Below are 16,270 nucleotides of genomic sequence, written 5' to 3'. Positions count from 1 at the left end.
CACGACGCCGAGTTCCAACATCCTCTCCTACGCCCACTCCACGCCCCATTCATGAACAGTGCTGACATTCCCGCTACGCCCCTCCCATAATCACGCCATGCTCTGTATATAATAAGTACGTTCCCACCGGTCGCGATATAGTCTAGTGGTGAGATTCTCGATCTCGCGTCGTTGAAATCTAATACATTTAAGGTAGCTCACTGCACTAAAGCTTATACTCTTTATGACACTACGTCACAAGGTGGCGATTTAAATGTTTTGTGAAATAATTTGTATCGATCGATTTGTTTGTCTATAATAGTAGCTCAGTGGTTAAAGCATTGGGCTGGTGAACCTCAGATCTCGAGTTCAAATCCGCCAGAGTGTTTTGTTCATATGTGTTGAAATAATTATTTTGAAAATAATGGTTTTTATCCGAAGAGCTAGAGCCACGAAAGGTCAAAATCGGCCTGTATTTTTATGAAAAATTATCTGAAACTTAACAAACACATATTGCACTAAATATCGTCAATATGTACATCGTAGTAAATATATTCATATCAAAATGTTAATTATGTGACGTCATAACTGTGCCGTAGATGTCATAACACGTGACGTTTGCATATTTTTCTCTAAAAATGACAAATCCCCCCCCCCCCCCCAAAATATCATATAGTAAAATTCACATAGAGTGTAATGTATAATTATTTTTAAACAGAAAGTTCATTTAATTCAATGAGACTCAGAGTCAGTCAGTGTGACTGTCCTTTAGCTTAAATAAAAAAAAATATTATGAAAAGCACTTAATGCCTTAACATTTCTTAGGGCATCATCCAAAAGGTCGTAATCATGAGGTAATGGTTCGATTCTCGTTCCCAGCTCCGCATCTGGTGTCAAACCTGATATTTAGTGACTGTTCCTTTGCCAAGTGCCCGGCACTAGTGTCGTTTAAAGTCCTTTACCGGTATTTGTTGACGACTCATACGAGTGAAAAAATCTCGCAAGGGACGACTGATCAAAAGGTATCTAATATGTGTGACCTTGACTAACTTTCAAGGTTAATAATTCATTATATAGCTTGTTCATAGAAACTTCGTCTTGATACAAAAATGTCTATGCCCAACTGCCCTAATACCAGTTCAACGTTTGTATATATTTAAAATCTTTTTGTAAAGCTAATATGATGAGTTGTTGACTTTTTTATCATCACAGTTTTTATGGTAAAGGTAAACCCGACAATGTGTGAAGATGGGCAAGATGGGCAATAAAAGCCGACACATTTTTGAGCATTTTGTCAAACTATGAAATTCTAAGAAATGTTTGGGATGAAAGCCTCCAATACCTGCGTGAGGTAGAAATGAGAAACAGAATTAGGGGAGTGGCTGCTTATATGTGCAGGTTTGATTTCTTCTTTGGGTGTTTACTGAGTGAAAAACTTTTACGTTAAAGTAATAATTTGGCAAGGGCTCTGCAGGCTCCAAATCTCTCGGCGAGTGATGGTCAAAAAATGGCATCAACGACAATGAGTGCTTTGCAAAGTCTCCGAGATGAGACAATCTTCACTCAGTTTTACGAGGAAGTTGTTGAAAAAGCAAAACAGATGAACATCGATGATCCTGTTCTTCCTAGAAAACGCAAAATTCCTCGTAAACTTGATGATGGGACAGCAGCACATACTTTTTCATCGTGTGCAGATATGTATAGGAAAGATTTCTACGAGGCATTAGATCTGCTTTTAGCTGGCATAAAATCTAGATATGACCAACCAGGTTACAAAGCTTATGTTAATCTTGAAAACCTCGTAATTAAGGCTTGCACGGGTCAAAAGTTTGAAGAAGAATTCAATTTTGTCACGACCCTATATGATACAGATTTGAAGCCAAAGGATCTTCACTGCCAGCTTATAATGTTAAAGATATACCAAGTGTGGTTGAATTTAAATTCAAATGAAAAAAGTCTGTTTGCCGAGATCCTCAAAATTCTCAAACTAATTTTGGTACTTCCTGCAACTAACGCTACCAGTGAGCGCTCATTCAGCGCCTTGAAAAGATTGAAAACATCACTGAGATCAACAATGAGCCAAATACGAACAAACAATTTCCTTTTATTGCATGTTTATAAAAATGAGACTGATGACCTGAATCCAGAAAAAATAGTTGAGGAGTTCGTAAGTGAAAGTGAACACAGACTGGGGATTTTTGGAAAGTTTACCGAGTACTAAATACCTTATAACTCAGAAATGATTGATAACAAAATGATAAAGATATAAACAAAAAAAAAAGATTTTAAAAAATCCTTAACACCCCCCTCCAAAAAACAACAACAAACAAAACTTAAAATTAAAGTTGAGGGGTTTTCTGGGAAACTAATTAGATTCTATGTACATAATTAGATTTATGTACATGACGTACACCTCAATGCTTGCATATATTTATGCAATTATCTTTTTACTAATGGTTTTGTCGATATCACTTTTTTGTCGTAAATGACTTTGGTGTGGTGCCCCCACCCCCACCCCCCACCCCCCAAAGTGAAATTGTTTCCTACGGGCCTGATATAAGAATTCAGCCACACACACAGTTAAAACTTTCATATCACATAACCGAACGCCTCCTGATGGCCAGAATTAATATGCAAACTAGTAATCTATCATTTGTTATCGTGATATATTTTCTGAATTATAGGAATTTACGTGTAATTTGACAGGAAATGATACTATAGTTTGGGGGAGCTGTCCTTCTTAAGCATCAAAAGACCACATCCGGAGTTTGCACGAACAGGGACCGATCGTCAAGATAGAGTAAGTATTTTCAAGGGGTTTTTATGTCAAAATGATACTCGAAAATAGAACAAAATTATGATACGCATTGAAGCTTCCTTCTCTATTTGAATTGTTAACACCGACGTAAAATAACTTTTGTATTAAGGTATGCAAATAATTCTGACTTCTAGGACAAACACTGTCGTGAAGTATTATCATTAGAACATTCAAATGTTACACGTAACAATGACGGCGTGAAATAACTCCAAAATAATTGGTACAAAATTTTCAAAAAAACTATTTGTGCATATTTTGATATTGCTAAAAACCCTATTCACTGCAAGCTTTTCCTTTGCTTTATTTATGCATTATTCACTTTACTTGAAAATTCAATGGAAAAGCAATACCCAAAATTTGACATCCTTAAAAAACGTCTTTTTATCGGTGAATTTCATGTCGTAATGATCTACTAACATTGTTGTTTGATCAAATAATAGAAAATCCCAAGTGGACACAGCAAAATCCTACGTCATTTGATGCATCCAAAATCTTGGGTATCCTGTAACCTTTAGCTATGTAAACAATTTTAGTTTCTAGGACATTTAGACCGGTCGTCATAACTCGGGGGTATCTAGCGTTCATTTCATAACTGGAAAGTCGTGAGTTCGAGCCCCGCCCATGCCATGGTGGTCTTGTAAAATGTAAGACGTAAATATAGGTTTTGCAAAACGCTCGGCATTTAGAAATGAGTGACAATTTCTCGACGGTGTGTAACACAAACAAACAACCAATCAATCTAGGACATATATCATAGCACAATATCATTTTCCTGTAATTATTTGTGGTATCAAAGTTTCACTAGAGTAAATCAAAGTTTCACTAGAGAAAAAAATCAAAGTTTCACTAGAGTAAATCAAAGTCTATATTAGCGTAAATCAAAGTTAAGCTATAGTAAATCAAAGTTTCACTGGACTAAATTAAAGTTTCACTAGAGTAAATCAAAGTCTATATTAGCGTAAATCAAAGTTAAGCTATAGTAAATCAAAGTTTCACTGGACTAAATTAAAGTTTCGCTAGAGTAAATCAAAGTCTATATTAGCGTAAATCAAAGTTAAGCTATAGTAAATCAAAGTTAAGCTATAGTAAATCAAAGTTAAGCTATAGTAAATCAAAGTTTCACTGAACTAAATTAAAGTTTCACTATAGTAAATCAAAATTTTTACTAGAGTAAATCAAAGTTTCACTAGAGTAAATCATAGTTTCACTAGAGTAAATCATAGTTTCACTACAGTAAATCAAAATTTATACCGTATTAAATCAAAGTTTCACTAGATTAGATCAAAGTTTCATTAGAGTAAATCATAGTTTCACTAGATTAGAGTAAATCAAAGTTTCACTAGAGTAAATCATAGTTTCATTAAATTAGAGTAAATCAAAGTTTCACTAGATTATAGTAAATCAGAGTCTCACTAGAGTAAATCAAAGTTTCACAAAAGTAAATCAAAGTTTCATTACCGTGAATCAAAGTTTCACTAGAGTAAATCAACGTTTCACTACAGTAAATCAAAGTTTCACTAGATTAGAGTAAATCAAAGTTTCACTAAAGTAAATCAAAGTTTCATTAGATTAGATCAAAGTTTCACTGGAGTAAATCAAAGTTGCACTAGATTATTTATAGTAGATCAAAGTTTCACTAGATTAGAGTACATCAAAGTTTCACTAGAGTAAATGATAGTTTCACTACAGTAAATCAAAGTTTCACTAGATTAGATCAAAGTTTCACTGGAGTAAATCAAAGTTGCACTAGATTATATATAGTATATCAAAGTTTTACTAGATTAGAGTACATCAAAGTTTCACTAAATTAGATCAAAGTTTTAGTAAATCAAAGTTTCTCTAGAGTAAATCAAAGTTTCACTAGATTAGAGTAAATCAGAGTTTCACTACAGTAAATCAAAGTTTCACGAGAGTAAATCAAAGTTTCACGAGAGTAAATCAAAGTTTCACTACAGTAAATCAAAGTTTCACGAGAGTAAATCAAAGTTTCACGAGAGTAAATCAAAGTTTCACTAGATTAGAGTAAATCAGAGTTTCACTAGAGTAAATCAAAGTTTCACTACAGTAAATCAGAGTTTCACTAGATTAGAGTAAATCAGAGTTTCACTAGAGTAAATCAAAGTTTCACGAGAGTAAATCAAAGTTTCACGAGAGTAAATCAAAGTTTCACGAGAGTAAATCAAAGTTTCACGAGAGTAAATCAAAGTTTCACTAGATTAGAGTAAATCAGAGTTTCACTAGAGTAAATCAAAATTTCACTACAGTAATTCAGAGTTTCACTAGATTAGAGTAAATCAGAGTTTCACTAGAGTAAATCAAAGTTTCACTACAGTAATTCAGAGTTTCACTACATTAGAGTAAATCAGAGTTTCACTAGAGTAAATCAAAGTTTCACGAGAGTAAATCAAAGTTTCACTACAGTAAATCAAAGTTTCACGAGAGTAAATCAAAGTTTCACGAGAGTAAATCAAAGTTTCACTACAGTAAATCAAAGTTTCACGAGAGTAAATCAAAGTTTCACGAGAGTAAATCAAAGTTTCACTACAGTAAATAAAAGTTTCACTAGAGTAAATCAAAGTTTCACGAGAGTAAATCAAAGTTTCACGAGAGTAATTCAAAGTTTCACTACAGTAAATAAAAGTTTCACTAGAGTAAATAATAGTTTCACTACAGTAAATCAAAGTTTCACTACAGTAAATCAAAGTTTCACTACAGTAAACCAAAGATTCACTAGAGCAAATCAAAGTTTTTTCACTACAGTAAATCAAAGTTTACACTAAAGTAAATCTGATATAGTAAAATAAAGTTTGTACTATTAAACGTTTGTACTATATCAAAGTTTGTACTATAGTAAAGTAAAGTTTGTACTTTAGTAAAATAAAGTTTTTACTATTATCTGAATAAAGTTTGTACTATTATCAAAATAAAGTTCGAACTATAGTAAATCAAATAATCTAAGTGTTTAGCATAGTCAAGTATGTGTGTACTTTCATTTTTTAAATTTCTATATACAAAGTTAGTTTAAATTTCGCAATTCAAAGCATCAAGATCAAACCGTTTACTATATAGTTTACTAATAACATCATTGTTAGGGAGAATACAAGAAATTGTCAAAAATGATACCAAAATAAAATTATAATCTCTCTCTCTCTCTCTCTCTCTCTCTCTCTCTCTCTCTCTCTCTCTCTCTCTCTCTCTCATAATACTGACTAAATACATGTTGCACTATTATAAATCTATTAAAACATCATGCGTGTATACGAACATCAAAGTGTTTTAAATTGTAATTAACATACATATGGTCTTCAGTACCCCTTGCTTGTCGTAAGAGGCGACTAAATGGGGCGGTCCTTCAGATGAGACCGGAAAAACCGAGGTCCCGTGTCACAGCAGGTGTGGCACGATAAAGATCCCTCCCTGATCAATGGCCATAAGCGCCGAGCATAGGCCTAAATTTTGCAGCCCTTCACCGGCAGTGGTGACGTCTCCATATGGGTGAAATATTCTCGAGAGGGACGTTAAACAAAATACAATCAATCAATCAACATACATATGGAACACAAATTTAAAGATTTAAGATGTCAAACTTAAGTTTATCCGTGTTAATACGGCAGTTCACACGATAATGTATCTAATTTCGAGATTTGAAAAGTCGAACAAATTTTCTGATGCATTTTCTGCATTCTTCTCTGAATTTTTCGCTCATGAAGCTGTAGATGACAGGATTGAGGGACATGCTTAGTAGGTAGGACCTCAGGATAAAGTGGTAGAAAACCTTCCCTGTGTTGGAGAGCGATGGGTAGTAATTAGGCTGCACGTATCTTATGATAACGATGACGCAATACGGTATGAATGATATCATAAAGAGCAGTGTGACCAAAAATAGCATCAAGGTGATCTTAATCATGCGGGACCTTCGTGCCTCTTCGCTCTGAACGGACAGTGATCTCTGACGTTTGAATTTCGCGCGCTTTTCGGATGCTTTGTTGCCGGCGTTACTGTCAGTCTTCTTGATCGATCGCTTTATATCGGAATTCAAGCTCATCATTTCTACCTCAGAATCCGATTTCTCCTGACTACTGCCATGTTGCTTGGAAAAATTTTTCAGTATTGATGGATTTCCCCCCGAATTTTTATCATCCAAGAAAACATCCTCCGTGTTCGATTGACTGTAGCTCTGACTGTCTTTTCTCATGTCTTTGGATGTTTGACATAAAAATGATGACCCTCTCCTGATTACCTGAATGGCGATGCAACTGTAGGCTATGATAAGTGCGATGTCAATTAACAGATTGCCTGCTAATAGGACTATCACGAACGCCAAAGGGTAGTCGGTATCCACGAAACCATCCTCAATCATGCACATATTGCCTCTGACATACGTTTTGGGAGCTATTGGAATTTTAATTGATTGTATACCATAGACAACTAGTGCAGGCCATGCAAAGACAACGGCCAGAAGTACTCCAACAACAACAATTATTTTCGCGTTTTTCGCGGACATCTGTGTTTGAAACGGCCGACAAATACTCCTGTACCGATCCAGCGCTATGCCAAGCAAAGTCACGGACGAGCAGTTGTTCATCATAAAGGTCAAAAATCGCGAAAACTTGCACAAACCTCCGTTTGTTGTTTGAAACCAGTTAAGCATGGAATGCAGTTCTGTTGGGGTGGTAATGAAATTGTTGATCAAGTCGAACACTGCAAGCGCTAAGATGAAAACCCTGGAAGTTGTCTTCCTCCATCGTGTGAAATAAATGTAGAAGACAACAGAATTTCCTAAACAGCCAATCACAAGTAGAATAAGTGTGTAGATGAAACTTGGTAGGTAGATTTTATCGAAAACTGAGTCGTTAATCTTGTTCACAGTGGCTTCATCCCATAACACAACACTGCTGTTGGTCGTATTGCCTATCTCCATGGCAGCTAGTAAAGACAAAGATGTCCTGTTTATCATAAGATAAAAAAAATTAAAACTTTTAAAATATCTTTTCTTCTTCCTGATTTGGTATGCCTAAAATTTTGCAAACGTTAAGAGTATACTAGTATTCTCAATTGCCAGCTAGCTTTCAATTCTGCATTTCTATTATATTTTCAAAACAATATTTGTCAAAGTACAGCTTACTCCGGATATATTGAAATTCAGGGGACCAATCTTTTTCTTTCAATATAACCAAAGTTCAAAATAAGCGAAATCGGAAATGTCGACCATATCGGAGGCTTCATTTTGGCATCTCGATCCCGATTACGAAAGCAGAAATATGAATTTATTACATTACACAATTTACAACATTTAGATAATTGATTGAATTTAGTCCACTGAAGATTTTTAATTTTTTTTTTTAAAAATGTGAGTTTTGTTAACTTTTGTTTCTTATTGAGCTGACCAAGAATGAATATTCCAATTTCCGATGTCTACAAAAATTTCGTCGTCTACTTTAGGTAGTGTCTGTACATAATTTTTTTTATTATTAAATTTGCACATACAATTTCGAGGTACGTCACATCTTCATCCAGAATTTCGTTTTTGCTCTCGTCGCTGATATTTTCCTTGCAGTATGTACATGTATATAATACCGGAAGTAAGTTCTTCCCTGGAATCCATCGCCGTGAAGACGTTTGACACACATGTACATGTATGTCTAACATAAGAATTTCAGAACCAATTTTTAAAAAAATAAAAATAAAGTTCACTAACATAAGCAAGTGACATCATGTTGTCTGTAAAGACTTTGTCGTTGTCCGCGTCAGATGTTATAGACTTTTTTTGAGATTTTAATGTGAACCCTTTAAAAAAAACCTATTTTTAATGCACTGTGATAGCTGTAAGATGTTTGAAATTACTGGAGTTAAACAAAATTGTCATATCAAATTTTGACTTCAAATTCTTATATCTATTGCAGTTGTTAATTTGTATTTGATGTCCAATGATAAAGTTTTCCTTTTTTATGGGGAGGTCAAATTTTACAAACGATCCTGTAATCAAGCTGTTAAAGAGTGATTATACCCCACTGTTATTTTATTCCTATAGAACACGCACTGAAAAGTAATCCATGGGAAACCAATGACCTGACACCTACCTGCGTAATTATGAGGCCACCAACCTGACAACTACCATCGCAGGTGACTTCAATATAGCCGTTATGAAAACAAAACATTATCTACTCAGGGGACAGATAATTGATTTCAAAATAAGTGATATTTCAATATATTAAGCGATTTTAATTTAACCGAAATTTTAATGCAAAGTAAATAAGAGACTGAGACTGGGGATTTTGTTTTACTTCAAAATAAGTGATATTTCAAAATAAGCAACTTCAATATAAGTGGAGTAAGCTGTATAAAATATTGAAAAGACTTACAAAAAAAAAAAAATTCTACACCTTACCATGAAATGGTGGTTGGCTTCGTGAGGAAATTTCATAAAGTGAGAAGTACTTTAGAAATATTGGTCATATACTCATATTGTGGTCGCCGGAAATGACGATGACTCAAACAATAAACAACAAAACATGGCCAGATCCTTTTATGATAAACATTCAGTGAAGAAAAGCATATTGAGAAATATCACGTTTTATATAACAACATGAACATTTGTTTTTGCAGAGTTGTTTTATTTGAATAATAATAAAACAGTAATGATAGTAATAATAAAAAGCATCTTTCAACCTTAAATCTTTCTGTCTATACCAGTTATGTGCACGACACAGGATAATGGCGATTCAAAATGGAAACATTGTTCCTATTCATTTGCACTGATAATGTTTTTTTATTAAACATCCATCATCGGAAACCTTTAAATCCACTTATCTTAGAAATTTTTCACACTAGAATTAAAAACAGATTTGGTTTGTTTTCCGTTTTATGTATGTATGTATGTATGTATGTATGTACATGTATGTATGTATGTATGTATGTATGTATATATGTATGTATGTATATATATATACATGTATGTATATATGTATGTATGTACATGTATGTATGTATATATGTATGTATGTGCATGCATGTATGTGCATGTATGTATGTACATGTATGTATATATGTAGGTATGTATATATGTATGTACATATATATGTATGTATGTATGTATATATGTATGTATGTATATGTATGTAATATAACTTCATATAATAATACTGTATATGTATAATACTAATGTCTGCATCTATAGAACTACAGTGTAGTTCTAAAACTAATCGTGCTATCCTATATTAATAAAAGACATTTTTATTATCACTTTCATTTTCATTAAATGATGTATTCTAGTTTTCCGAAAATGTTGCAAGACAAAAAATTAAATTGTTCACTTTCGTCAAGTTCCAATGTGAAGGATTTTTTTTAACTTACTGGTATTTTAATTTCGTCATAGAAAATTTTGATACTGAATAGAGGGAAAGTGCAATTCTATATAAACAGTCCCAGTTCCAGTGAATACATAAGTTCGATAGGAAATTACCTCCGAATAAATCAAGCCAAGCAGATTAGCTACTTGTAAAACAAATAAGCAATGTGTCTAGCGATTAGTGGTAATTGGAGGTTGTTCAACGCGCAACAGAGAAATGTAAGCCGATGGTATGACGTTAATTTCAGCCGTTAAACACCTGTAGGTTATTTAATTTATAATTATTCAACATTTATTTGATAACAATTTGTTTTCACTATAGAGGAACCAACTGCCAGCAACAATGAAATTGTCGTTTGAAATAGCTTCGTGAGCCGCTATCAACTCGACAGCGGTTTGATATTTGTCTGAGGTCGAATCGAGTAGAGACCGAGAAGAAAACATGGGCGTGATTAATCGTTCTTGGATTGATAAGGTTTTTTGTCGAGGGTTGTCTATCAGTTCCATAAATATGGCCCTCCAAACAGGCTTCCATTGCAAATTATGACAACCAGGAATGGCTTCTGACTTTCTACTTAATTAAATTCCAAAAGTAACGAGTGGCCTATCGCGACGTGGGGTTTTGTAAAATATTTAGAATACGATTAAATCTTAATTGAGCACTGGGCTAATCTATACCCGCTTCTAATAAGCATTTACTAAATCTTTTCGGTAAATATTTGAGAATGTCGAATACTTAATTGTTGACACGTGAATTAGTTTATGCTACATATTCTAATCATACCAGCATTTAAACAGGAATAATTTCCTTTAGTTAAGAATATCTAGTGTGGCATTTATTAATTACCTTCGTTAACAAAATGTATAAATAATTGGTAAGTTAAGGTTTTTGAAGTGGTAATAACACAAAGCTCGGATAAATATTGCAAGGCACACGTCAATACTCGGCAATCAGAGGCATTAAGTGGAGAGCTACATTTTTGTGTGTGCTAAATATGAAGAATGTATAGGGTTAAATATACATGTAAGGTCAAATACTATGTATATAACAAATTTGCTATAGGTGTTTTGTAAATGTTTAGTTCTTTTAGACAGATAGATACATGTTTAGATAGATTGACAGATCGTCAATTACACAAACTAAATTCACATAATTCATGTTATAAAGGATCTTTAGTTTGCTAAAGAAATATTTCTTCTTCGTACGACGGAAGATGATGCACACTTCATAAGCTTTATCCATTTTCCCGGGGCTACAAACTTGACATGCAGTACTTCAAAACTTCCGACTTAAGAAAACCCTTCAATCTATTCTGGTTTGGGAGTACATTGCACACTTGAGACTATATTTCAGATATATTTTTTTTCCATTTTGTTTATAGAAAGTTCTTTTTACACCATTGTAATAAGATATTGATATGCTATTTTCGTCACTCAGCATATGTAAAGTAAGAAGCAGATAAGGCATTTAAAATTTGTCTTCCTTACTCAAGAAACGGCATCCTGGTCACTACCTAAATGTACACCAATCAAAATGTAGCATTTAATTGTAAAGCATAATTGTTTTTCTCTGCTAAATATGTTGTAATTTAAGGTGTTTATAGTCAAAATCATTCAAATCAAGCCAAATTTATGGCAGCTATTAAAAAGCAGCATATTTCTTATACCCGCACAAGATACAGAGGATGTTCCGAACATACATCATAATTATTCCACACTTAGCTTGAGAAAAGAAGTCGGTAGTCCAGGAATTTCTTAAATGAACGACGCTATTTCTTCAATACGTTGTGTTAATTCTCGTAAAATGGAAGTAATCTTTGATAAGGCTAACTCTTGTTTTCAACAGTGAATTCCTTCTCGTAGATATAGCTGCTATAATTTAATCTAATGCCATAAAAGTGTAATTTTTCTAAACCTTGTACAAATATTATACGTAAGGCGTCAACTTCTATTGAATCAACGTTGTAACCCAAACAGATACATGCCACCGTGAGCAAGCCATGCCGTCTCTGTCATTTTTATTTCTCCATTAAATTGGTCTTGTCTGCAAAATTGAAAACGTAACATTCATTCCCAACGATAAATATATTTGTTTGAACGATGTAGTTTCTCTTTGTAAAGACATCAATTGTAATTGCTGCTGGTAAAGTTCGCCGTAATCGTTTGTTGAATATGAAATTATTATTTATTATCGTCAGGTTTATTTGTTTGGCTCTTGGTTTTTTATAATTCATTTCCTTTGTTGTTGGTATCCTATGTTTGTTTTGTAGTCATTTTTCTCTCTCCGTGTTTGTTTTGGCTTGGTTGTTGAATCGTCTTTTGTTTTATGCCTTTGTTGGGTTTTCGTTTAGCTGCTCGGTTTTTTGTTGTTTGTGGATTTTTTTCTCGTCTTTGTTTTAATTTTTACCTGCTTGACGTTTGTTTGGTTTCTTTGTTTGGACTTTTTTTTTTTTGCTTGGTTAATGTTTCTTGTATTGCTCGGTTGCTGATATGCTCTGTTTGGTTGGTTGCAGTTTTTCTTTGTTTGCATGGTTTTTAGGGTGTCTGTGTCATTTTATTTAAGCTTTGTTGCTTTCCTTTGTATGAATGTTGTTTCTTTGTCTATCTAGTACTTGTTTCTATCTACCCGAGTTGACAATTCAAAGGAGTCTCTCTGTTTGTATGTTTGTTGTCGTTCTATCTGAAACTTTTCAAATTGGGAAATGTAGTCTTGATCATCAAGACGCTTCGACTCGTTCGCTTCGTCTGATAAAGACAAACGTCTGGATGATCGAGACTATTTCAAATGAAGAAACACGTCACCTTACGAGGGGAGATAATTAGAAAACGATGAAAATAGAACGGTGTATAAATAATTGTCCTAAGAAGCACTTAACTTAAAAACCCCAGAAGTTTTATAAAAACTGCATGATTTAATGAAAATTCAATTTTGTACAAACCATAACCCTATAGTCACAATATGAATTTTAAGTTTTATATACAAATGCGTGTAATATAGGAAACTTCTTATTAAAATTTTCTTAGATCCACAAAGGCGTAGCGTTTGAAATTATTTGGGAACATCCTCATGTAAGGTAGATCCAGTTGTACCGTTACCCCGGGAGCAAGGTGAGATCAACCCGGTGTTTCAAGTTTACAAGGAATATAGGGGAAATCTTTAGAAGTTTTCTCAAGAACCTCAAGAGTACAATATTTCAAATTCATGTGCAAACATCCTCGTGTAATATACAAAGTATGCTCAAGCCATTACCTTGGCAACCAACGGTGCCTGACTGGGATTACTTCAGTTTTACATTAGAAAATGTAGGGTAAAACCATTTAAGTCTTTCCATCAGAAAATGGGGGGGGGGGGATTCTTTAACAGTCTTTCCATCAGATAATGTAGAGAAATTCTATAAGTCTTTCCATCAGAAAATGTAGGGAAATTCTTTGAAAGTCTTTCCATATTGATATTGAATTGGTTGTGACCTTGACGGCTAGACCCCCCCCCCCCTCGAGGAAATGACAAGGCCACAATGGAGTTTAAATTTTCATGAGAAAATAAAACTGCGATGTGACTATTGTATCTTTCATTGGTGTTCGTGGATTTTATTTATTTATTTATTTTTTGCTTGATTCTTTTTGTTGGTTCATTGATTGGTGTTAGCTGATTGTTTTGTTTGCTTGTTTCTTTTTGGTTGTTTTTGTGGATTTTTGTTTGTTTGCATCTCTCTTTCGGCGGTTTTTGAGGATTGTTTTGTTTGCTTGTTTCTTTTTGGTGGTTTTTGAGGATTGTTTTGTTTGCTTGGTTCTTTTTGTTGGTTTTGTTTTTGAGGATTGTTTTGTTCGCTTGTTTCTTTTTGGTTGTTTTTGTGGATTTTTGTTTTTTTGCATCTCTCTTTTCGGCGGTTTTTGAGGATTGTTTTGTTTGCTTGTTTCTTTTTGGCGGTTTTTGAGGATTGTTTTGTTTGCTTGGTTCTTTTTGTTGGTTTTGTTTTTGAGGATTGTTTTGTTTTCTTGGTTCTTTTTGGTTGTTGTTTTTTTTATTATTATTTTGTTTACTTGTTTCGGGTCGTTGGTCCTCCAGGATTGTTTTGGTTGTATGGTTGTATTTGTTCTCTCTCTCTCTCTCTCTTTTTATTGTTCGTTTGATTCTTTTTATTTATTAAATAGTGTTGTACTGTGCTTGCTTATTGTCGATTTTTCTCCTTGATGGCATGGCTGTTTCCTCTTAGTCTTATCATTTTTCTATGTCTTTTTCCTCGTTTGATATTCCTTTTTCTTTCTTTTTTTCATACTCTGCTTGATTCTATTTTCTTTCTTTGCTATTTGTAAATGTCGTTAATATGCATAACTCTGGTACATCAGATAATACGTTAAGGATAATTGTGAATATTTTGTAGAGCAAAGTGTTATTGCGAAGCGAATGGTAAAATTATTCTTAAAAAATAGTATGTCTCACGTAGAAATTGAAATTCACGACATATGTTCATATATGAAAGTATTGTTTGTTCCTCAGATACATGTATATTGATCAATAAATAGTTTCTTATATTTTATGAATTTAGCTTCCTCAATACTTGCTAGTTAGTTCTGATTTCCTCCTACTTTTCTAAATCACAAATTTAAAAAAAACAAACACGAAAGAGTAGTGAAAGAAAAGTTGTCTTCCCCAAATAGTATACATTCATTCTAATACTGACTAATACTTTTCTGATTTACAGATTCATATTTTTTATCATTCAAAAGGGTTTATGAAATATCAAGTCATTTCTTTAGTTATCATTGTGCATAATGTTTGAAAATTTTCAAACTTAGTCAAGCAAACTTTAATACTTTTTTAAAAACATCCTACTTCACATTTCATAATTAAATTAAAGATATCTGTATCAAATAAATTACAATTTACTTCATTTTCAAAATAGAAAAAAAAATATTGAATATATATAGAGACAGTGATTATTTAGCCTTTTAAGGGTGTCCGAGTATCGCAAAGGTAGCGCTCTCGCTTCTCACCCCTAGCGCAAACATCCGTGCATGCATCAAAGGACCCCATTGGAAATAAGCTTTCGAGTTTTCATGGGTTATCGTTGGTATTTATGTTTGTATGTATGTATATACCGAATAAACATTCATTTATTTATTTAATCGTTTTTGATAAACTTTGATAATTATTGAATTAGGCTTCTACACATTTTGATATTAGCAGACCTTAAATCAGGGCTTAAGACCATAATCTGATAATATACTTAGTCTAAATTCAAATTCAGCTAACATTTGAAATAATTTTCATAAACAAATAAAATTTTCAGTATGCCTGCGTTTAATGTTTTTATAAACCTGCAGTTCTTTTAAACATCTGTGCTAGACAAAATCTTAAGATATAAGTAATAAAAACATTGACTTAACATTCATATTTCTACATTCTTTTCGTTACTTGTCTTCATTCATGACTCCATAGACAATGTCATGACTTATCGCTGTACACACACACACACACACACACACAGATCACGCACCAAACTCTTCATAAAAGTTTTGCATGATTATATTAATGTTGATTGTCTTTCTGTATGCACACAACTACAGGTATTTGTCATTACCATTTTCCTTCTTCTTTTTTCTAAATTGTAGAATTTTATCAATGATGCGTTATCAGTTTGATTTACAACAAACTGCTCTGTAATGTTTAATACTTCGACAAGCACGTGATATTGGTTTCAACATTATGAATTTTTAAACACGCATGAATCCACATATATTTCCTGTTACGATACGTCTTGCGATTGCCTTATATTTAAACTGTTAATCGAAAAGTTTGCATTTGTCACTTGGAAAGAATCATGGGATTGCAGTTTCGCACTTAATGTCATGTCTTTGGCTTCAGGTTGTTCGTCGTCATCATCGACGTCATCAATGTCAATGTCTTCTGATTCTGGGTCTAGATCGTACATTTCTTCGTTAGTCATCGCTGTGTTTTCTGAAGCTGTGACGTTGCCCCTATTTGTGTCGTCACTGGTCTTCCGGTAAGTATCGTTCGCCTTTTTACTTCGTTTCCATTTCATACGTCTATTTTGGAACCAAATTTTCACCTAAAATAGCATGAAAAACATGTTTATTAACACATTCTGTTAAAAGTCTTTCCA

At 33.4% G+C, this 16,270-nt stretch overlaps 2 protein-coding genes and 1 long non-coding RNA gene across 4 annotated transcripts in view; 1 reads left to right on the top strand and 2 right to left on the bottom strand.

The window, feature by feature from the left end:
* Positions 1-5,851: 5,851 nt before the first annotated feature.
* LOC125683358 (cholecystokinin receptor type A-like) lies at positions 5,852-9,288 on the bottom strand. Of its 2 annotated transcripts, none has more exons than XM_056141044.1 (2): positions 9,186-9,288; positions 5,852-7,723 (listed from the first exon to the last, which is right to left on the bottom strand). In XM_056141044.1, exon 2 carries the CDS (start codon positions 7,716-7,718, stop codon positions 6,429-6,431), a length of 1,290 nt encoding a protein of 429 aa, XP_055997019.1. In that variant the 5' UTR covers positions 7,719-7,723; positions 9,186-9,288; the 3' UTR covers positions 5,852-6,428. The 2 variants fall into 2 exon arrangements, with proteins under 2 accessions (XP_055997019.1, XP_055997020.1); XM_056141045.1 differs by lacking the exon at positions 9,186-9,288 and adding an exon at positions 8,285-8,572.
* The window catches only part of LOC130046999 (uncharacterized), a 9,537-nt gene continuing 2,095 nt past the window's right edge, over positions 8,829-16,270 (top strand). Inside the window, exons 1-2 of the long non-coding RNA XR_008796089.1 lie at positions 8,829-8,920; positions 16,012-16,150. This is a non-coding gene — a long non-coding RNA (uncharacterized LOC130046999). The remainder of the gene's footprint in view (positions 8,921-16,011; positions 16,151-16,270) is intronic.
* LOC125683359 (motor neuron and pancreas homeobox 1-like) overlaps positions 14,772-16,270 on the bottom strand; it is a 21,091-nt gene continuing 19,592 nt past the window's right edge. The window contains exon 4 of the mRNA XM_048924423.2: positions 14,772-16,216. Coding sequence (XP_048780380.1) covers positions 15,893-16,216 — 324 coding nt within the window. The 3' untranslated portion in view covers positions 14,772-15,892. The remainder of the gene's footprint in view (positions 16,217-16,270) is intronic.

The sequence above is a fragment of the Ostrea edulis genome, chromosome 6 (assembly GCF_947568905.1).
Source record: "Ostrea edulis chromosome 6, xbOstEdul1.1, whole genome shotgun sequence".
NCBI lineage: Eukaryota > Metazoa > Mollusca > Bivalvia > Ostreida > Ostreidae > Ostrea > Ostrea edulis.
The sequence above is the reverse complement of the archived record's forward strand: the minus strand, read 5'-3'. Positions and strand labels throughout refer to the sequence as shown.

Bases quoted from the DNA above. Each gene is read 5' to 3' on its own strand.
- LOC125683358 (XM_056141044.1), bottom strand. From the start codon at position 7,718: ATGGAGATAGGCAATACGACCAACAGCAGTGTTGTGTTATGGGATGAA.